Source organism: Indicator indicator, chromosome 19, assembly GCF_027791375.1.
Source record: "Indicator indicator isolate 239-I01 chromosome 19, UM_Iind_1.1, whole genome shotgun sequence".
Taxonomy (NCBI): Eukaryota; Metazoa; Chordata; class Aves; order Piciformes; family Indicatoridae; genus Indicator; species Indicator indicator.
Window position 1 is genome coordinate 20,752,997 of NC_072028.1, and position 16,343 is coordinate 20,769,339.

Genomic DNA, 16,343 nt, shown 5'->3' on the forward strand with positions numbered 1-16,343 from the left:
GAACCCCAGCATAGTGGAGATTGGAAGAAACCTCTGGAGCTCACCCAGTCCAACCCTCCCTTATCAAGCAGGGCACCCACAGCAGCTTGTCCAGGAGCACAATGCCCAGGGGGGGTTGGAAGCTCTCCACACAAGGACACTCCACAACCTCTCTGGGCAGCCTGCTCCAGGCCTCCAGCACCCTCACACCAAACAACTTTCTCCTCCTGCTCAGATAGAGCCTCCTGGGTGCCAGTCTGTGCCCTCTGCCCCTTGGCACCACTGAGCAGAGTCTGGCCCCAGCCTCTTGCCCCCACAGCTCCTTCAGCTCTTGCTGAGCATTGCTCAGCTCCCCTCTGGGGCTGCTCTTCTGTAGGCTCTCAGCCCCAGGGCTCTCAGCCTTTGCTCCTCACAGAGCTGCTCCAGGCCCCTCAGCAGCTTTGCAGCCTCCCCTGGGCTCTCTCCAGTACTTCCCTGTCCCTCCTGAGCTGGGGAGCTTGAACTGGACCCAGGCCTCCAGATGTGGCCTCACTAGTGCAGAGGAGAGGGACAGGAGAACCTCCTTTGACCTGCTGGCCACACTACTTCTCAATGTCCCCCAGGAGCAGAGATGCTCCAACCCTCTGACCAACTTCATGGCCAAGAACCTGCCAGAGATAACAGACAGCAGGAGATATGTCAGGAAGCTGCAGAAAGGGAACTGAGGAGGATCAGCTCCTGAAATGCCTCAGAGAACCACAGAATGGTAGGGGTTGGAAGGGACCTCTGGAGATCATCCAGCCTACCCCCCCTGCCAGAGGAGGATCACCTAGGGCAGGTCACAGTGGAACACATCCAGATGGGTTTGGAAAGTCTCCAGAGAAGGAGACTCCACAACCTCTGTGGGCAGCTGTGGCTCAGGAAGTCTGCCCTACACTGCCTCTTGCCTCTGCTCAGCTCAGGTCCCCACCCAGGGCTTCCAACCAGATCCCCAAGCACACTAAAAATAGGCAGCAGACAAAGGCAGCTCTGGGCTCCAGCCACTCCACCCTCTGAGTGCAGAGCCTGCTGCAGACAGACCAAGAATTCACTCCTCCATCTATTTATAAGCTGCTTATTCACAGCTTGCAAGCACAAATTCTTCTCAGATGGAGCCTGGGGAAGAGATTAGAGTTTGTTTGGTGCCAGGTTGCACAGAGCACAGCACCCAAGCTGCTTGGTCCATCACCACCTGAGTTTCATGGAATGGGCTGGGTTGGAAGGGACCTGAAGGCTCAGCCAGTGCCAACCTTCTACCATGGGCAGGGACACCTCCCACCAGCCCAGGCTGCTCAAGGCCTCAGCCAGCCTGGCCTGGAACACCTCCAGGGAGGGGACAGCCACAGCCTCCCTGGGCAACCTGTTCAGTGTCTCCTCACTGTGCCAGTATCTCTCCACTCTCACTGCCAACAATTTCTTCCTCCTCTCCACTCTCAGTCTCCCCTCTCCCAGCTCCAAGCCATTGTCCCTCATCCTGGCACCCCCAGCCCTTGTCCCAAGTCCCTCCCCAGCTCTCCTGGAGCCTCTTCAGGTCCTGGAAGGTTGCTCTGAGGTCTCCTTGCAGCCTTCTCTTCTCCAGGCTGCACAGCCCCAACTCTCCCAGCCTGGCCTCACAACCCTCCCAACTTGCAACAGCACCAGGGAGGTCCAGCAGAGCAAGGCTGAGCTTTGTAGAGCCATTGCCCCCCTCCCTGCCACCCACCACATCCTCACCTGCACCCACCCCCCAGTGCTTCTCTCTTGTTGGGGCTGAAAGCTGCTGGGTGCCAGAGCTGTCCTCTGCCTGGATGCTTGCACAGCACAGAGGCCTTCCTGGGCTGAGAGGCTTCAGGTGGCTTCAGCAGAGCCAAAGAGGAGTTGTGCAATGCCCTGGGCACTGCCAACAGCTGCCCTCTCGTGGGCCCCACTGCCTGTGCCAGCTCTGCCAGGCTTGCTTTGTGCAAACTGTAGCAAGGGGAGAGGAGCTCTGTGGCACACTCCAGCCAGGCAGCATTCCTCACTGAGAAGATCCCTGGAAATCCCCTTTGTGTTAAGGAATGCCCGGGGATAATGCCCTGAACCAAGCACTCATCACACCCCCACATCACCACAGAGCTTGTGTGGCAGAGGGGCACAAAAGAGGCAGCACAGGAAAGAGCCAGCAAACATCTGCTGCACAGGGCTGATTTGGCTGGCAGAGGGAATTTTCAGCAGCTGAGTGAATCCAGCCAGACAAGTTTTTGGGCTGAGGAAGCAGCAGTAAAGATCAAACTCATCCTTCTTTTCATCTTTGCTGTTTCCAACACAACTCCTCACTACAGGAAGCTGCTCTCTGGCCTGTACCACATGGAGGATTCAAGGGGTGCTGGGGACAAGTTCCTGCTGGGGAGATTCCCATTGGGCTCCAGAAGGAAATGTTTCCCCACATGAGCACAGCCAGACACTGGAATCACCTCCCAGGGGAAGCAGTGGAGTGCCCTCCACTGGGCACTTCTCAGCCCCAGCTTGCCAGGCTGCTGTGCCAGCTCATTACAACTCCACCATCACCGAGAAAGCTTGGCCCAGAGGGTCCTTGGGGTCCCTTTCCAACCTGGCATTGTGACTCTGTGACCTCACAGAGACCCTTCCAGTGCTGCCTTTTTTTTTTTTTTTGCTCATCTTTTCTCCCACTCTTGGGGCTCACCTGTAGTCCTGGGTGAGGGTGACACAAGACTCCTCCTTCCTCAGCCTGGCCAGGAGTGCTCCCCCTTCCAGCTGCAGCCTCACCAGCCTTGAGTCCTCCAGAACGTTCTTCATCAGCTGCCTGTAGCTCCTCAGCAGCACAGCTGCCTCCTGCAGGGAGCACAGCAGCAGGGGGAGAGGTTACTGCAACCCACAGGCAAAGGAGGGAGAGCAAGGGAAAAACCAGCACCCAGCACAAACCCCTCCACACACACGGACACACAAACCACATCTCACCTTGGCCCACCCTAGGAGAGGGGGAGGATGGTTCCCACAGCTGCTTCTCTCAAGCCTGCCAAGCCCACAGTGATAAACAGCTCCTGATGCTCTTGATATGCTCCCCACCAAGCTACAGTCAAAGCCCAGTTCTTATCACTCTCCACATTCCCTTTGCAGGACACAGAATGAACTTCTCCAGCCTTGTTTTCCACTCCCAGCTGGCTCCTCTCCTGCTCTTAGAGCCTGAAACCTGCACAGCTCCAAGCTGTGGGAAAAAGTGCCCAGGAATAGGGCACAGGTACAGAGGAAAGGCCCAGGGAGGCCACTCTGAGATCTTTCACTCTTGGGAGCCTCAGTGCAGAGCCTTCCCCTGGAAGGGGCACAGCAGCTTCCCAGGATGGGGGGGATGCCACTTGCCACCACACAGCAAGAGGGGGTTTGGACCCTCCTCTTCTTGCCCACCTCCAAACTTTCTATGTGCTCTTGAGGCCAAGAAGGCCAAGGGCAGCCTGGGGTGGGTTAGAAGGGCTGTGGGCAGTAGGTTGAGAGAGGTTCTCCTCTCCCTCTCTACTCTGCCCTGCTGAGGCCACATCTGGAATATTGTGTCCAGTTCTGGGCCCCTCAGGTCAGGAAGGACCTCAGGGAGCTGCTTGAAAGAATCCAGCACAGAGCCACAAAAATGATTAGGGGAGGGGAAGATCTTCCTCATGAGGAGAGCCTGAGGGAGCTGAGGGCTCTGGAGCTTGGAGAGGAGGATCCTGGGGGTGACCTCATTGCTGGTGATAAAGATGTGCAGGGGGAGTGCCCAGAGGCTGGAGCCAGGCTCTGCTGGGTGATGCCCAATGCCAGCACAAGGGGCAGTGGGGGAAGCTGAGGCAGAGGAAGTTCCATGGGAACAGGAGGAAGAATTATTTCCCTGTGAGGCTGACAGAACACTGGAACAGGCTGCCCAGGGGGGTTGTGGAAGTCTCCCTCTGTGGAGATGTTCAAGACCTGCCTGGATCTGTTCCTGTGTGCCCTGCCCCTGCTCGGGCAGGGGGCTTGGACTGGATGAGCTCTGCAAGTCCCTTCCAGCCCCTAACACTCTGTGATTCTGAGTGATTCTATTCTGGAGGCAGCAAAGCCTCATGTGGCTCCATGAACATGGATGCACAGAGACTGGCATTGTGGCTACAAATGCTACTGAGGCAGACTTCTGGCAGGCCACAGCCCAAGCCCCTGCTCCAGCAGGGCACCCACAGCAGCTTGCCCAGGAGCACAATGCCCAGCGGGGGTTTGGAATCTCTCCAGAGAAGGAGACTCCACGACCTCTCTGGGCAGCCTGCTCCAGGCCTCCAGCACCCTCACCCCAAACAACTTTCTCCTCATCTCCAGATGGAACCTCCTGGCTGCCAGTTTGTGCCTATTTTTCCAGTTTGTGCTTAATTTGGGTTAGCTCCCACTGGTCCTTCTGTGCTGCTAGCCCTGCAGTGCCAGGGAGCACTCAGGACACCCTGCTGCCACAGCTTGCAAATTCACAGCAACAGCTCTGCTGCAGCTCCCCAGCCTCCTGCTCTCTTCTGTCCCTGGCCCACCTCTGATCAAAGCTGATTGACTTCTTCTAGGCCAGGCTGAGAAAGTTGGGGATGTTCAGCCTGGAGAAGAGAAGGCTCCAAGGAGACCTTCTGGTAGGCTTTCAGTCCTCAAAGGGCCTCTAAGAAAGCTGGGGACAGACTCTGGAGCAGGGTCTGTTGTGCCAGGCCAAGGGGTGATGGTTTGAAGTGAAAGAGGGAGATGGAGAGTGGAGAGAAGGGAGAAATGTTTGACCCTGAGTGTGGGGAGAGCCTGGCCCAGGCTGCCTAGAGAGGTGGGAGCTGCCCCAAGGCTGGAACCATTGCAGGTGAGGTTGGTTGTGGCCCTGAAGGACCTGCTCTAGCTGCAGATGTCCCTGCTGAGTGCAGGAGGTTGGACTGGCTGAGCTTTCAAGGTCCCTTCCCACCCAAACCAGGTCTGTGCTTCTGTGGCACTCTTACCTCAGCTCTGGCTGGTAAATTTCCAGTCTCCACTTTCTGAATGGCTCCCTGGAGGAAGGCACAAGCACCTTGGCATCCTTGCAGCAAATGTTCCAGCTTCTGCAAGAAGAAAACACCAAGGCAGAGCTGACTGCCTGAAGCTGACAGGAACAGTGTCTTTGCAGCTTGCAAGAACACTGCAAGCACAGAAACCAAGGGAGGATCAAACACCTGAACCCAACAGTTCAGTGACAGCAGCTGGTGAGGCTGGAGCAGCCTCCAGCCCACCAGAGGCTTCAGATGCTGGACCAAGGCCCCCAGGAAGGCCTTGGAAACTTGCATGCTGATGGCTGCTTTGGGGGCTGCTCTACAGAAAAGAGAATGAGTCCCCTTCAGTCCCCGGATCTTCCACCACTGGCACCTTCTGTAACTCCCCACTAAGGTCTAGCACTCTGCATGGATTTGGGAGGGAAAAAAAACATAGAACAAGTCCTTGAAAATTCTCTGCTGCAAATCATTTCTCTTCATGTGTTCAGATATTCTTCCATGGTCAGCAAGGCCAAGTGCTGGCTCCTGCTCTTGGGTCACAGCAACCCCAGGAATGCTCCAGGACTGGGGCAGAGTGGTTGGAAATTGCCCAGCAAAGAAAGACCTGGGGGTGCTGGTTGGCAGCAGCTGAAGATGAGCCAACAGTGTGCCCAGGTGGGCAAGAAGGGCACCAGCAGCCTGGCCTGGAGCAGCAATGGTGTGGGCAGCAGGAGCAGGGCAGGGATTGTGCCCCTGGAATGGGCCCTGGGGAGGCCACACCTCAAATCCTGGGCTCACTTTTGGGCTCCTCACTCCAAGAAGGACATTGAGGAGCTGGAGCAGGTCCAGAGAAGGGCAACAAAGCTGGGGAAGGGTCTGGAGAAGGAACTGGGGTTGTTCAGCCTGGAGAAGAGCAACCTGAGGGGAGACCTCATTGCTCTTTACAGCTCCCTAAAAGGAGGCTGGAGCAAGGTGGGATTGGTCTCTGCTCCCAAGGAGTAAGCAATAGGAAATGGCTTTCATTTCTGCCAGGGGAGGTTTAGGTTGGACATGAAGAACAATTTCTTCCCAAAAAGGGTTGTCAAGGCTGCCCAAGACAGTGGTGGAGTCCCCATGCCTGGAGATCTGGTACTGAGGGCCATGGGTTTGGTGGTGCCCTGGCAGTGCTGGGTTAAGACTTGGATCTGATCTTGGAAGTCTTCTCCATTCCTCATGATTTCATGATACTAAAAGCAGGGCAAATCAGAGATGAGGATGCTGGAAAGCTTCAACAATGAAGCACCTCCAACTACTGACCAGCCTGCAATCCTTCCTCTCTTGGACCAGCCACAACCCACCCCATAAACCTTTCCCAGGTGTTGCTGAGAGTGGTCAGCAGGAGGTCAGAGATATCAAACTTAACCACTGGCAGATGCCACCTTCTAGCCACTGAAGCCAGAGAAGGTAGGAAGCCTCTGTTCCAAGCCAGCCACCCTGAAAACAAGCCAAAAGAGCAGCTGCTGGAATCTTTACTGGACCCAGCTCCCTGCTGGAACAGCTCCAGGGGTGACACACAGGGGCAGGCAGGATGCAGGTGAGGTCACTGGGATGGGAAATCAAAGCTGTTGCCACACAGCTGCAGAGCTGCAGGGTGACCAGCACAGCCCACCCAGAGCTACTCCCACCCAGAGCTACTCCCACCCCGACTCCCCTCAGCAGCATTTTCCATGCAAGGACAGACAGAGCTGCTCTGCCATCAGGCTCCTTCCTTCCACAGCCACTCCTCTGCACAGAGCACCTCAGCTCTCCTCAGCTCTGCCAAGAAAACCAGTCCAGAGCCTCTGGCAACACTCCTCTGCTTCCCCACTGCCCAGCCATGGAATCATAGAAGGGGACCTCAGAGATCATCTGCTCCAACCCCCCTGCCACAGGCAGGGACAGCTCTCAACTAGACTTGGTTGCTCAAGGTTCTGTCCAGCCTGGCCTTGAACACCTCCAGGGTGCCCACAACCTCCAAGGACAACCTGTTCTAGAGTCTCACCACCCTCCTACTGAAGAACTTCTTCCTAAGATCCAGTCTAACCCTGCTCTCATCCAGCTTCAGACCTCAAATTCAATCCCAGGCACCGAGACAGAACCATAGAATGGTTTTGGTCAAACCACTCTCTACCAAGTCTGCTTCCAAACCAAGGTCCTCAGCACCACATCCCCATGGCTTTGAAACACCTCCAAGGATGGGCAGCACCTCTCTGGGCAGTGTCTTCGAACACCTGAGAACCCTTTCAGTGAAGAACTTTGTTCTGATGCCCAACCTAAACCTCCCCCTGGTGCAGCTTGAGGCCATCTCCTCTCATCCTATCACTTGTTCCTTGGGAGAAGAGACCAAGCCCCAGGTGGCTCCAGCTCTTCCAGGAGTTGTAGAGAGTGAGAAGGTCTCCCCTGAAGATGGTTTCTGTACCTTTGCTGCATCAGCACTGGTTCACACTCACACTGTTGGATTTGACTTTAACAGATGGCTTCTAAAAGAAGTTGGAAAAGATCAAGTTGGTGTTGGGCACCCACAGAGCTTAACTGCTGCAGCTTGCCCCCAGCAAGGCAGTGGTGGCACCAATGAAGTCATGAGGGAGGGCAGACACTGGCACAGGTTGCCCAGGGAGGTTGTGGCTGTCCCCTCCCTGGAGGTGTTCAAGGCCAGGTTGGATGAGGCCTTGAGCAGCCTGGTTGTGAGGTGTCCCTGCCCATGGTTGGGAGGTTGGAGTCAATGATCTCTAAGGTCCCTTCCACCCTGAGCCATTCTAGGATTCAATGATCAATGGCATCTGAACCTGCCAGAGAGCAGGGAGCCACACAGCACTCTGGGCAAGCAGGGCAGAGCCAAGAGGCCACTGAAGAGGAGATCCACTGGGGAGAGCAAGGCAAACTCAATGTGCAGGCAGCCACTGTGAGTGCAGATGGAGAGAGGTTTGCCCCTGCCCAGCCATTGTGAGTGCAGATGGAGAGAGGTTTGCCCCTGCCCAGCCACTGTGAGTGCAGATGGAGAGAGGTTTGCCCCTGCCCAGCCATTGTGAGTGCAGATGGAGAGAGGTTTGCCCTTGCCCAGTCTCAGTGTGCCAAATGTCTCTTAGCACAGCTCCTACACACTGACCAAACCCATGAGCCACAGGGCTGATGCCCCCTCCCCACAGGGGCTGATGCCCCCTCCCCACAGGGGCTGATGTCCCTTCCACAACATTGGACAAGATATTAGAGAAAACGTTAGATACTAGAAAAATGTAGGCTGGAGATGAGGAAGAAATTCTTGCCAGTGAGGGTGGAGAGACACTGGCAGAGGTTGCCCAGGGAGGTTGTGGATGTCCCCTGCCTGGAGGTGTTCAGGACCAGGCTGGATGAGGCCTTGAGCACCCCGGGCTGGGGGGAGGTGTCCCTGCCCATGGCAGGGGGTTGGAACTGGATGACCTCTGAGGTCCCTTCCAACCCAACCCATTCTGTGAGTCCATGAACATGGATGCACAGAGATTGGCACTGTGGCTACAAATGCTACAGGGGCAGACTTCTGGCAGGCCACAGCCCACCAGTGCTGCACTGGTGCCTGCAGCACCCTTTGCAGGGCTACCTGCTTCATAAACTGTCTCAGGGTGCTGCAGCCTGAGCCCTTCCAGCTCTGAAACTCAACATGGGGCAGCTCAAACATGTTGACAGAGCCCTGAGCTTCCCCCACCATGGGCTGGCTCCAGTCTGCACCTGGCTATGGTTCCCTGTGATCTCTTGATCACAGAATCCCAGAACCCCAGCATGGTGAGGGTTGGAAGGGATCTCTGGAGCTCACCCAGTCCAACCCTCCCTTATCAAGCAGGGCACCCACAGCAGCTTGCCCAGCAGCACAATGCCCAGGGGGGGTTGGAAGCTCTCCACACAAGGACACTCCACAACCTCTCTGGGCAGCCTGCTCCAGGCCTCCAGCACCCTCACACCAAACAACTTTCTCCTCCTGCTCAGCTGGAGCCTCCTGGGTGCCAGTCTGTGCCCTCTGCCCCTTGGCCTGTCCCTGGGCACCACTGAGCAGAGCCTGGCCCCAGCCTCTTGCCCCCACAGCTCCTTTAGCTCTTGCTGAGCATTGCTCAGCTCCCCTCTGGGGCTGCTCTTCTGCAGGCTCTCAGCCCCCAGGGCTCTCAGCCTTTGCTCCTCACAGAGCTGCTCCAGGCCCCTCAGCAGCTTTGCAGCTTCTGCTGGACTCTCTCCAGTACTTCCCTGTCTCTCTTGAACTGGGGACAGGATGACCTTTGAGGGTCCTTTCCAACCCCAATCTGTGAATCTCTAACTGAAGAGCAGTGCCCCTGTGCTCTGCTCAGTGAGGCAGGAATGTGTCTCAGGTTTGACCACATTTGAAGGAAAGGAAAAATTGATGCAGTTCAAGCAGTTCAAACTGGAGCTCCTGCAGCCCTGCCAGTGGTGTGCATCCATTTGATGAATACAGCCTCAGTATTCAAGGAGTCACAGAAGTCTATGGCTCTAGCAGAGGTTGTGGTTAAGGATCACAGATTCACAGAGGGCATCAGGCTGGAAGGGACCCTCCAAGGGCATCCTGTCCAACCCCCTGCAGGCAGCAGGGACACCTCCAGCTGCAGCAGGCTGCCCAGGGACACAGCCAGGCTGAGCTTGAATGGCTCCAGGGCACCTCCCTGGGCAACCTGTGCCAGTGTCTGCCCAGCCTCCCTGGGCACAACTTCCTCCTGAGCTCCAAACTTACTCTGCCCTGCTCCACTTCCAAACCATTGCCCCTGGGCCTATCCCCACAGCCCCTCCTGAACAGTCCCTCCCCAGCCTGTCTGCAGCTCCCCTGCAGAGCTTCAGCTGCAGCTCTCAGCTCTCCCTGCAGCCTTCTCTTCTCCTGGTTCAACAGCCCCAACTCTCCCAGCCTGGCCCCACAGCAGAGGTTCTGCAGCTCTCTGATCATCTTGGTGGCCTCCTGTTGCCTTGCTCCAGGGGAGGTTGTTTTGATACCAAAGATTTGCCTACCCAGCTCTTACAGGAACCTTTAACACTCCTAGGTTCAGCTATTAACAGACTCCTCTTGCTTCTCCTCTGCCCCCATGCCACCTCTCTCAGACCCCAGAGGACAGCTGGCATCCTACTCACCATGCGGAAGCTTAACCAGTCCCGGTGGCAGTACGGGAAGGTCCCATCCAGCTCCAGAGGCAGCTGGGAGCTGTCTATGTGCTTGTGGAGGGACTTCATGGAGGTGAGGACTTCAAACTGCAGAGGAATAGAAGAAATAAAAGCACACTGGTGTGAGGGTGTGAGCCCTGGAGGAGGAGGGGAGGTTAATGACAGCATCCTTCAATTCATAGCTTCATAGAAAGGTTCCATCAGAAGGGTAGGAGAAACTTGTTTGGTGTGAGGGTGCTGGAGCTCTGGAGCAGGCTGCCCAGAGAGGCTGTGGAGTCTCCTTCTCTGGAGAGATTCCTAACCCCCCCTTGGCCATTGTGATCCTGGGCAAGCTGCTGTGGGTGCCCTCCTTGAGCAGAAGGGCTGGGCTGAGTTCAAAGATCCATGGAATGGTTTGGTTTGGACCTGAAAGCTCTTCCAGTTCCAACCTCCCTGCCATGGGCAGGGACACCTCCCACCAGCACAGCTTGCTCAAGGCCTCATCCAGCCTGGCCTGGAACACCTCCAGGGAGGGGCCAGCCACAGCCTCCCTGGGCAACCTGTGCCAGTGTCTCCCCACCCTCCCTACCAAGAATTTCTTCCTCATCTCTAGTCTCATCTCCTAGCTCAAAGTCATTGTCCCTCATCCTGACATTCCCAGCCCTTGTCCAAAGTCCCTCCCCAGCTCTCCTGGAGCCCCTTCAGGTCCTGGAAGGCTGCTCTGAGGTCTCCCTGGAGCCTTCTCTTCTCCAGGCTGCAGAGCCCCAACTCTCCCAGCCTGTCCCCATAGGGCAGGTTCTGCAGCCCTGTGATCTCTGTGGCACAGAAGTGATGCACACAGCATGGATCTGCACTGTCTCTACACTCTGAAGGAGACAAAGCTCCACAATCCCATCCCAGAGCAGCTTGCTGTGCAGCTTAGCAGGCAGAGCCTGTGGGGTTGCAGGCCCCAACACGCTGCTTCAGTGAGCAGAACAGCTGGGGTGGAAGTCTGGCAGCAGGCAGCCTTGTCCAGAGCCAGCACCTCCAGCTTCAACAGAGCAACTCCCTCACCCTTTCCCACATCGTGCTGCAATTTGCAGTTGTTTGGTGGGTCCAAGAGATTAAATCCAGCCCCAGCTTCCTCACCTCACTTCCTGGAAAAACAGCCTAAGAGAGGAGGCCCTGACCCCACCCTCAGCTCCCCACTCTCACAGCAGCCATTTGCTCTAAGGGCTTCCTGGATCTCGACCCAGAATTTGCCTTCTGCCAGAGACAAGAGAGGAGAGCTCCTGCAGGTACATGGAAGGCAGCCCAGACACCAGGAACTCAGGTGCAGGTCTTTAACCCCCACACACATTGTGAAGTTTCCACCTCCTTACAAAATAGTGATCATGCTTCCAATTCCTCCTGCTGCTGCCTGTGTCCTTGGGAGCCTTTGCTCTGCTTCCTCCCACACACTCTGCCTCAACTCAATGTGTTCATGGCTTCTGCAGCTCTCCCTCCATGCAGCCTGCTTTCCCACTTCACTTTGGGTCAATCCAGGCTGAGGATGAAGGGCTGGAGAGCAGGCCTCAGGAGGACTTGGTGCTGGCGGGTGAGAAGCTGGACATGAGCTGGCACCCAGTGCTGCCAGCACAGCCCCAGCCATGCCCTGGGCTGATCCCCAGCAGTGTGGGCAGCAAGGGCAGGGAGGGGATTCTGCTCCTCTGCTCTGCCCTGCTGAGACCTCCCCTGGAGTGCTGGGGCAGCTCTGGAGCCCTCAGCACAGACAGCAACCTGTTGGAACAGGGCCAGATGAGGCCACCAAGATGATCAGAGGGTTAGAGAACCTCTGCTATGGGGACAGGCTGAGAGAGTTGGAGTTGTGCTGGAGCTCCTCTGGCAGGGGGGTTGGACTAGATCTTTCAAGGTCCCTTCCAGCCCCTGAAATTCTGTGATTCTGTTGAGCCTGGAGAAAAGAAGGCTGCAGGGAGAGCTGAGAGCTGCAGCTGAAGCTCTGCAGGGGAGCTGCAGGCAGGCTGGGGAGGGACTGTTCAGAAGGGGCTGTGGGGATAGGCCCAGGGGCAATGGTTTGGAAGTGGAGCAGGGCAGAGTTAGGTTGGAGCTCAGGAGGAAGTTGTGCCCAGGGAGGCTGGGCAGACACTGGCACAGGTTGCCCAGGGAGGTGCTGGAGGCTCCATCCCTGGAGTCATTCAAGCTCAGCCTGGCTGTGTCCCTGGGCAGCCTGCTCCAGCTGGAGGTGTCCCTGCTGCCTGCAGGGGGTTGGACAGGATGCCCTTGGAGGGCAGAGGGTTAAAGCAAGGACAAAGAGCTCCCCAGCAAGCCCTGCTGGAGGACTGGTGCCAGTACCTGTCCTGCTGGTGGCTTCTCCATCCGAAAAGTCACATCCCTCTCCACCAGCAGCAGCACTCCATGGATGCAGTGAGGATCCATGTCCTGCAAGACAACAGAGCACAAATCCATTAGCCAACCTGCCTGGCATGCCAAGGACACCAGCTTATCCTTCAGAGGTGTTTAGGAAGCCTGGAAGGTGGTCACCAGGCACAAAGAAGGCCACTCCACAGAGCAGCTTGCTTCAGATCAAGCTGTCTTGCAGTATCTAAGGAAGCAATGAGAGAGGTCAGGTCTTGACTGTACTAAACAAACCCTCCACCTTCTACACAAGGAAATGTGTCAGGGGAGGAAGAAAAAACAAAACAAAACAAAAAACCCAGACCCATGTTCAATGTCCAAGTGTTTTCTTGACCACTTCCCTGGTCACTTCTCCCAGCTGAAAGGAAGTTGGGTGTTTTCCCACCCTCCCAGTGCCAAAATTGTGGTGGAGTCTCTCCCTGCTGCCAGCTCACAAAAAAAACAGCCTGACATCCTGTTACTCCTCTTTAAACCAACAGAAATTCCAAGCACCAGGGCACAGCTGGCAGCTGGGCTTCAAACTGGGAGCCAGGAGCAGCTCTCCTGTTAGAGGAGGGAAGAGACAAAGAGTGACAGCAGGAAGGTAACAGAAAGATCCAGAACATGAAACCAGGGCCCACTGGATCCATGATGCTTGGAGTAGGATGGCAAAGGCAGCCCTTGAAGCTGCCATTCCCACCCAAATGGCTCCCAGAAAGTCCCTGCCTCTGCAAACACCTCCAACTGCCAGCACCAAATCCCTTCTGGTATTGTTGGAGCTGTAAGGAACCTGCCATACAGCATGGCTCTAATCCATGGCTCTAGCAGAGGTTGGGGTTAAGGATCACAGATTCACAGAGGGCATTGGGTTAGAAGAGATCCTCCAAGGGCATCCTATCCAACCCCTTGCAGGCAGCAAGGACAGCTCCAGCTGGAGCAGGCTGCCCAGGGACACAGCCAGGCTGAGCTTGAATGGCTCCAGGGATGGAGCCTCCAGCACCTCCCTGGGCAACCTGTGCCAGTGTCTGCCCAGCCTCCCTGGGCACAACTTCCTCCTTAGCTCCAACCTGACTCTGCCCTGCTCCACTTCCAAACCATTGCCCCTGGGCCTATCCCCACAGCCCCTTCTGAACAGTCCCTCCCCAGCCTGCCTGCAGCTCCCCTGCAGATATTGAACTGCAGCTCAAAGGTCTCCCTGCAGCAGGAGAAGTGTGGCCAGCAGGTCAAGGGAAGTGATTCTCCTCCTCTACTCCACTCTGCTCAGACCACACCTGGAGCTCTGGGTCCAGTTCTGGAGCCTCTGTTCCAGGAAGGCTCTGGAGGGGCTGGAAGGTGTCCAGAGAAGGGCCAGGAGGAGGAGCAGAGGGCTGGAGCTGCTCTGCTCTGAGGACAGCCTGAGAGAGTTGGGGTTGTGCAGGCTGGAGAGGAGAAGGCTCCCAGGAGACCTTCTGGTGGCCTTGCAGGATCTGAAGGGGGCTCCAAGAAAGCTGGGGAGGGACTTTGGAGGGTGTCAGGGAGTGACACCCTCCTCCTTCCCTCCCCTCTTTCCTGCCTCCTTTCCTGCCTTTTTTCTTCCCCTTTCCTACCTCCTTTCCTCCCCTTTCGTGCCTCCTTTCCTTTTCTCCTTTCTTTTCCTTCCTCCCTCCTTTCCTCCCCTTTCCTGCCTCCTTTCCTTTCCTCCTTTCTTTTCCTTCCTCCCTCCTTTCCTCCCCTTTCCTGCCTCCTTTCCTTTCCTCCTTTTTTTCATTCCTCCCTCCTTTCCTTCCTTCCTTTCTCTCTCTCATCTAGTCCAAACCCAGGATCCTTTTGAGCAGGCAGGAAAAAAAAAATCCCAACTGCCACACCTTCCAAAACTGTAAGAAGCTTTCTGAGCCTTCTCAAATCTCCTTCTCCTGAGCAAGTCCTTCCCACTTGCCTGAAGCATTCCCTGTTGTGTGAGCAGTGCTCCAAAGGCCAGCAAGGATCCATTGCACAATGAGCCTGCAGGAGGGAAATGCTGAAGCTGATCTGCACAGCAGATGTGGAGGTATCCCAGCTGGACCAGCAGCTCTGAATTTGTCTGCTAGGAAGTACTGGCAGCTGGAGAGTTTCAAGAGACTAAATCAATCAATCTATTCTTTCACACCCCCTCTCTTCTCCTCCAGCAGTCATGAGATGTGTGATCTGAGTGGGGGCTAAAGGTAGTTGATGGTGCAACATGGTTCCAACAGCAGCCAAAAGCCTCACTTCACTTGTTTATGGCTTCTGAAAATAGAAGCTGAAGAAACACTCAAAAAGAAACCTGTCTGGGGAGAAGTTCAGGGGCTTCCAACTCAAGAAGTCATCCAATTTCCAAAGAATTCCAGTGGGTTTCACCATATTTTTTTCCTTTCAGCAGCTGAGGAGCAGTCTGATCCAGCACTGATGGAGCAATCCAAACTGGAAGCAGCAGGGTGCTGCTTGAGGAAGCTCTCCTGCAGCTCTCTGCTAACTAACCCAGCTACATCTGGAAGCAAAGAACGAGCCCCACGTTTGTAAGTGCACTCCTCACCTCCTAAAGCAGGCACAGCACAGAAGAGAGTGTGGGGATTGAAGAGAGGGGCAGAGGTGTGGTGCTGAGGGCCATGGGTTAGCACCAGGCTTGGTAGAGTTAGAGGATGGTTGGGCTTGATGATCCAGGGCTTTCCCAACCCAAATGACTCCATGATTCCATCAACAGGAGCTCAGGAAGCAGCAGGGTAGACACTCATCTCCTTTCAAGAGAGAATTTGATACTTTCTTCCACCCTTCTCAGGCTGAGGTTCAAGCAGTCTTCTGGCTTCCTGCCCCATATGGAAGGCCATGGCCAGACACAAACAGCACTGGCACAGTGTGAAGCCCAGGCTGCCAGGAACATCTGTGCAGAGGTGACAGTTCCCAGATACCACCCTCAGTCTCAAAGGGACTGGTCCCTGGTCTTCCACCTCACCCCAAGGTCCTCTGTACTTCTCCAGGCACCAGCATTGAGAAGGTATGACCACTGCATTCCTGTGTGCCCTGCCCTAGGTGATCCTGCTTTGGCAGGCCTTGGGCTGGATGCTCTCCAGAGGTCCCTTCCAAGACCTAACATTCTCAGATTCTACTGGCAAGGAAATGCTGGCCAGCTTCAGCAAGCCTCCTGCCATGCAGGCCCCACATAAACCAGAAGGTATTTGCTTGTTACTGCTGGAGAAAGGAGCCAGGACTCCAGATCACTCCTCCACCACCAAGGAGCACCCTGGTAGAGCTGCCAGCTCCACCCAGCCCGGGAAGCAGGAGGACAGAGCTGTGAGTCAGCCCCAGCTCTCAGATGTGGCACTGAAGCACACCAGCCACAGCAACACCAGCTGCAGGAAAGCATGGCCCTGCTGCAGCTGGCAGAGCTGGAGCCCTGCAGGACCTGGGCTCTGAGTCCCAAGGAGCACCTGCTGCAGCTGGGTGAGGCACAGCCACAGCCCAGCCCCTCCTGGGCTCTCCCACAGCTTCAGCAGCTTCTCTGCAGAGAAGGGGGACAACACATCCCACCTGCTCGCCCAGGCATTGCCCTGAAAGTCTCAGGCCTGGAGCAGGACAGAGTCACAGCACCTCTGATTCCACCTCTCACTCACAGCCACACCACCACTGGTGCTCTCCCAGCAGGCAGGAGGAGCAGGGCTCTGGGGGGGATAAAAATCCCTGCACATTTCACACAGCCCCCCTGCAGAGGCCACCTCCAGGCATGCTATGTCCTAACACTGCCCAGATTTGGGCACAGGCTGTTCTCAGCACAGAGATGGAAGCAAATCTGAAGGGCTGAGGGGAGTCATAGAATCATGGAATTGTCAGGGTTGGAAGGGAGCTCAAGGCTCAGCCAGCTCCAACCCCCCTGCCATGGGCAGGGACACCTCACACCACAGCAGGTTGCTCACAGCCACC

General features: G+C 56.1%; 1 protein-coding gene across 1 annotated transcript in view; it reads right to left on the reverse strand.

Annotated features, from left to right (window-relative positions):
- PLEKHG4 (pleckstrin homology and RhoGEF domain containing G4) overlaps positions 1-16,343 on the reverse strand; it is a 108,930-nt gene that overhangs the window by 51,626 nt on the left and 40,961 nt on the right. Inside the window, exons 7-10 of the mRNA XM_054389666.1 lie at positions 12,390-12,476; positions 10,050-10,166; positions 4,929-5,027; positions 2,660-2,808 (exon numbers count right to left, since the gene is read on the reverse strand). Coding sequence (XP_054245641.1) covers positions 2,660-2,808; positions 4,929-5,027; positions 10,050-10,166; positions 12,390-12,476 — 452 coding nt within the window. The remainder of the gene's footprint in view (positions 1-2,659; positions 2,809-4,928; positions 5,028-10,049; positions 10,167-12,389; positions 12,477-16,343) is intronic.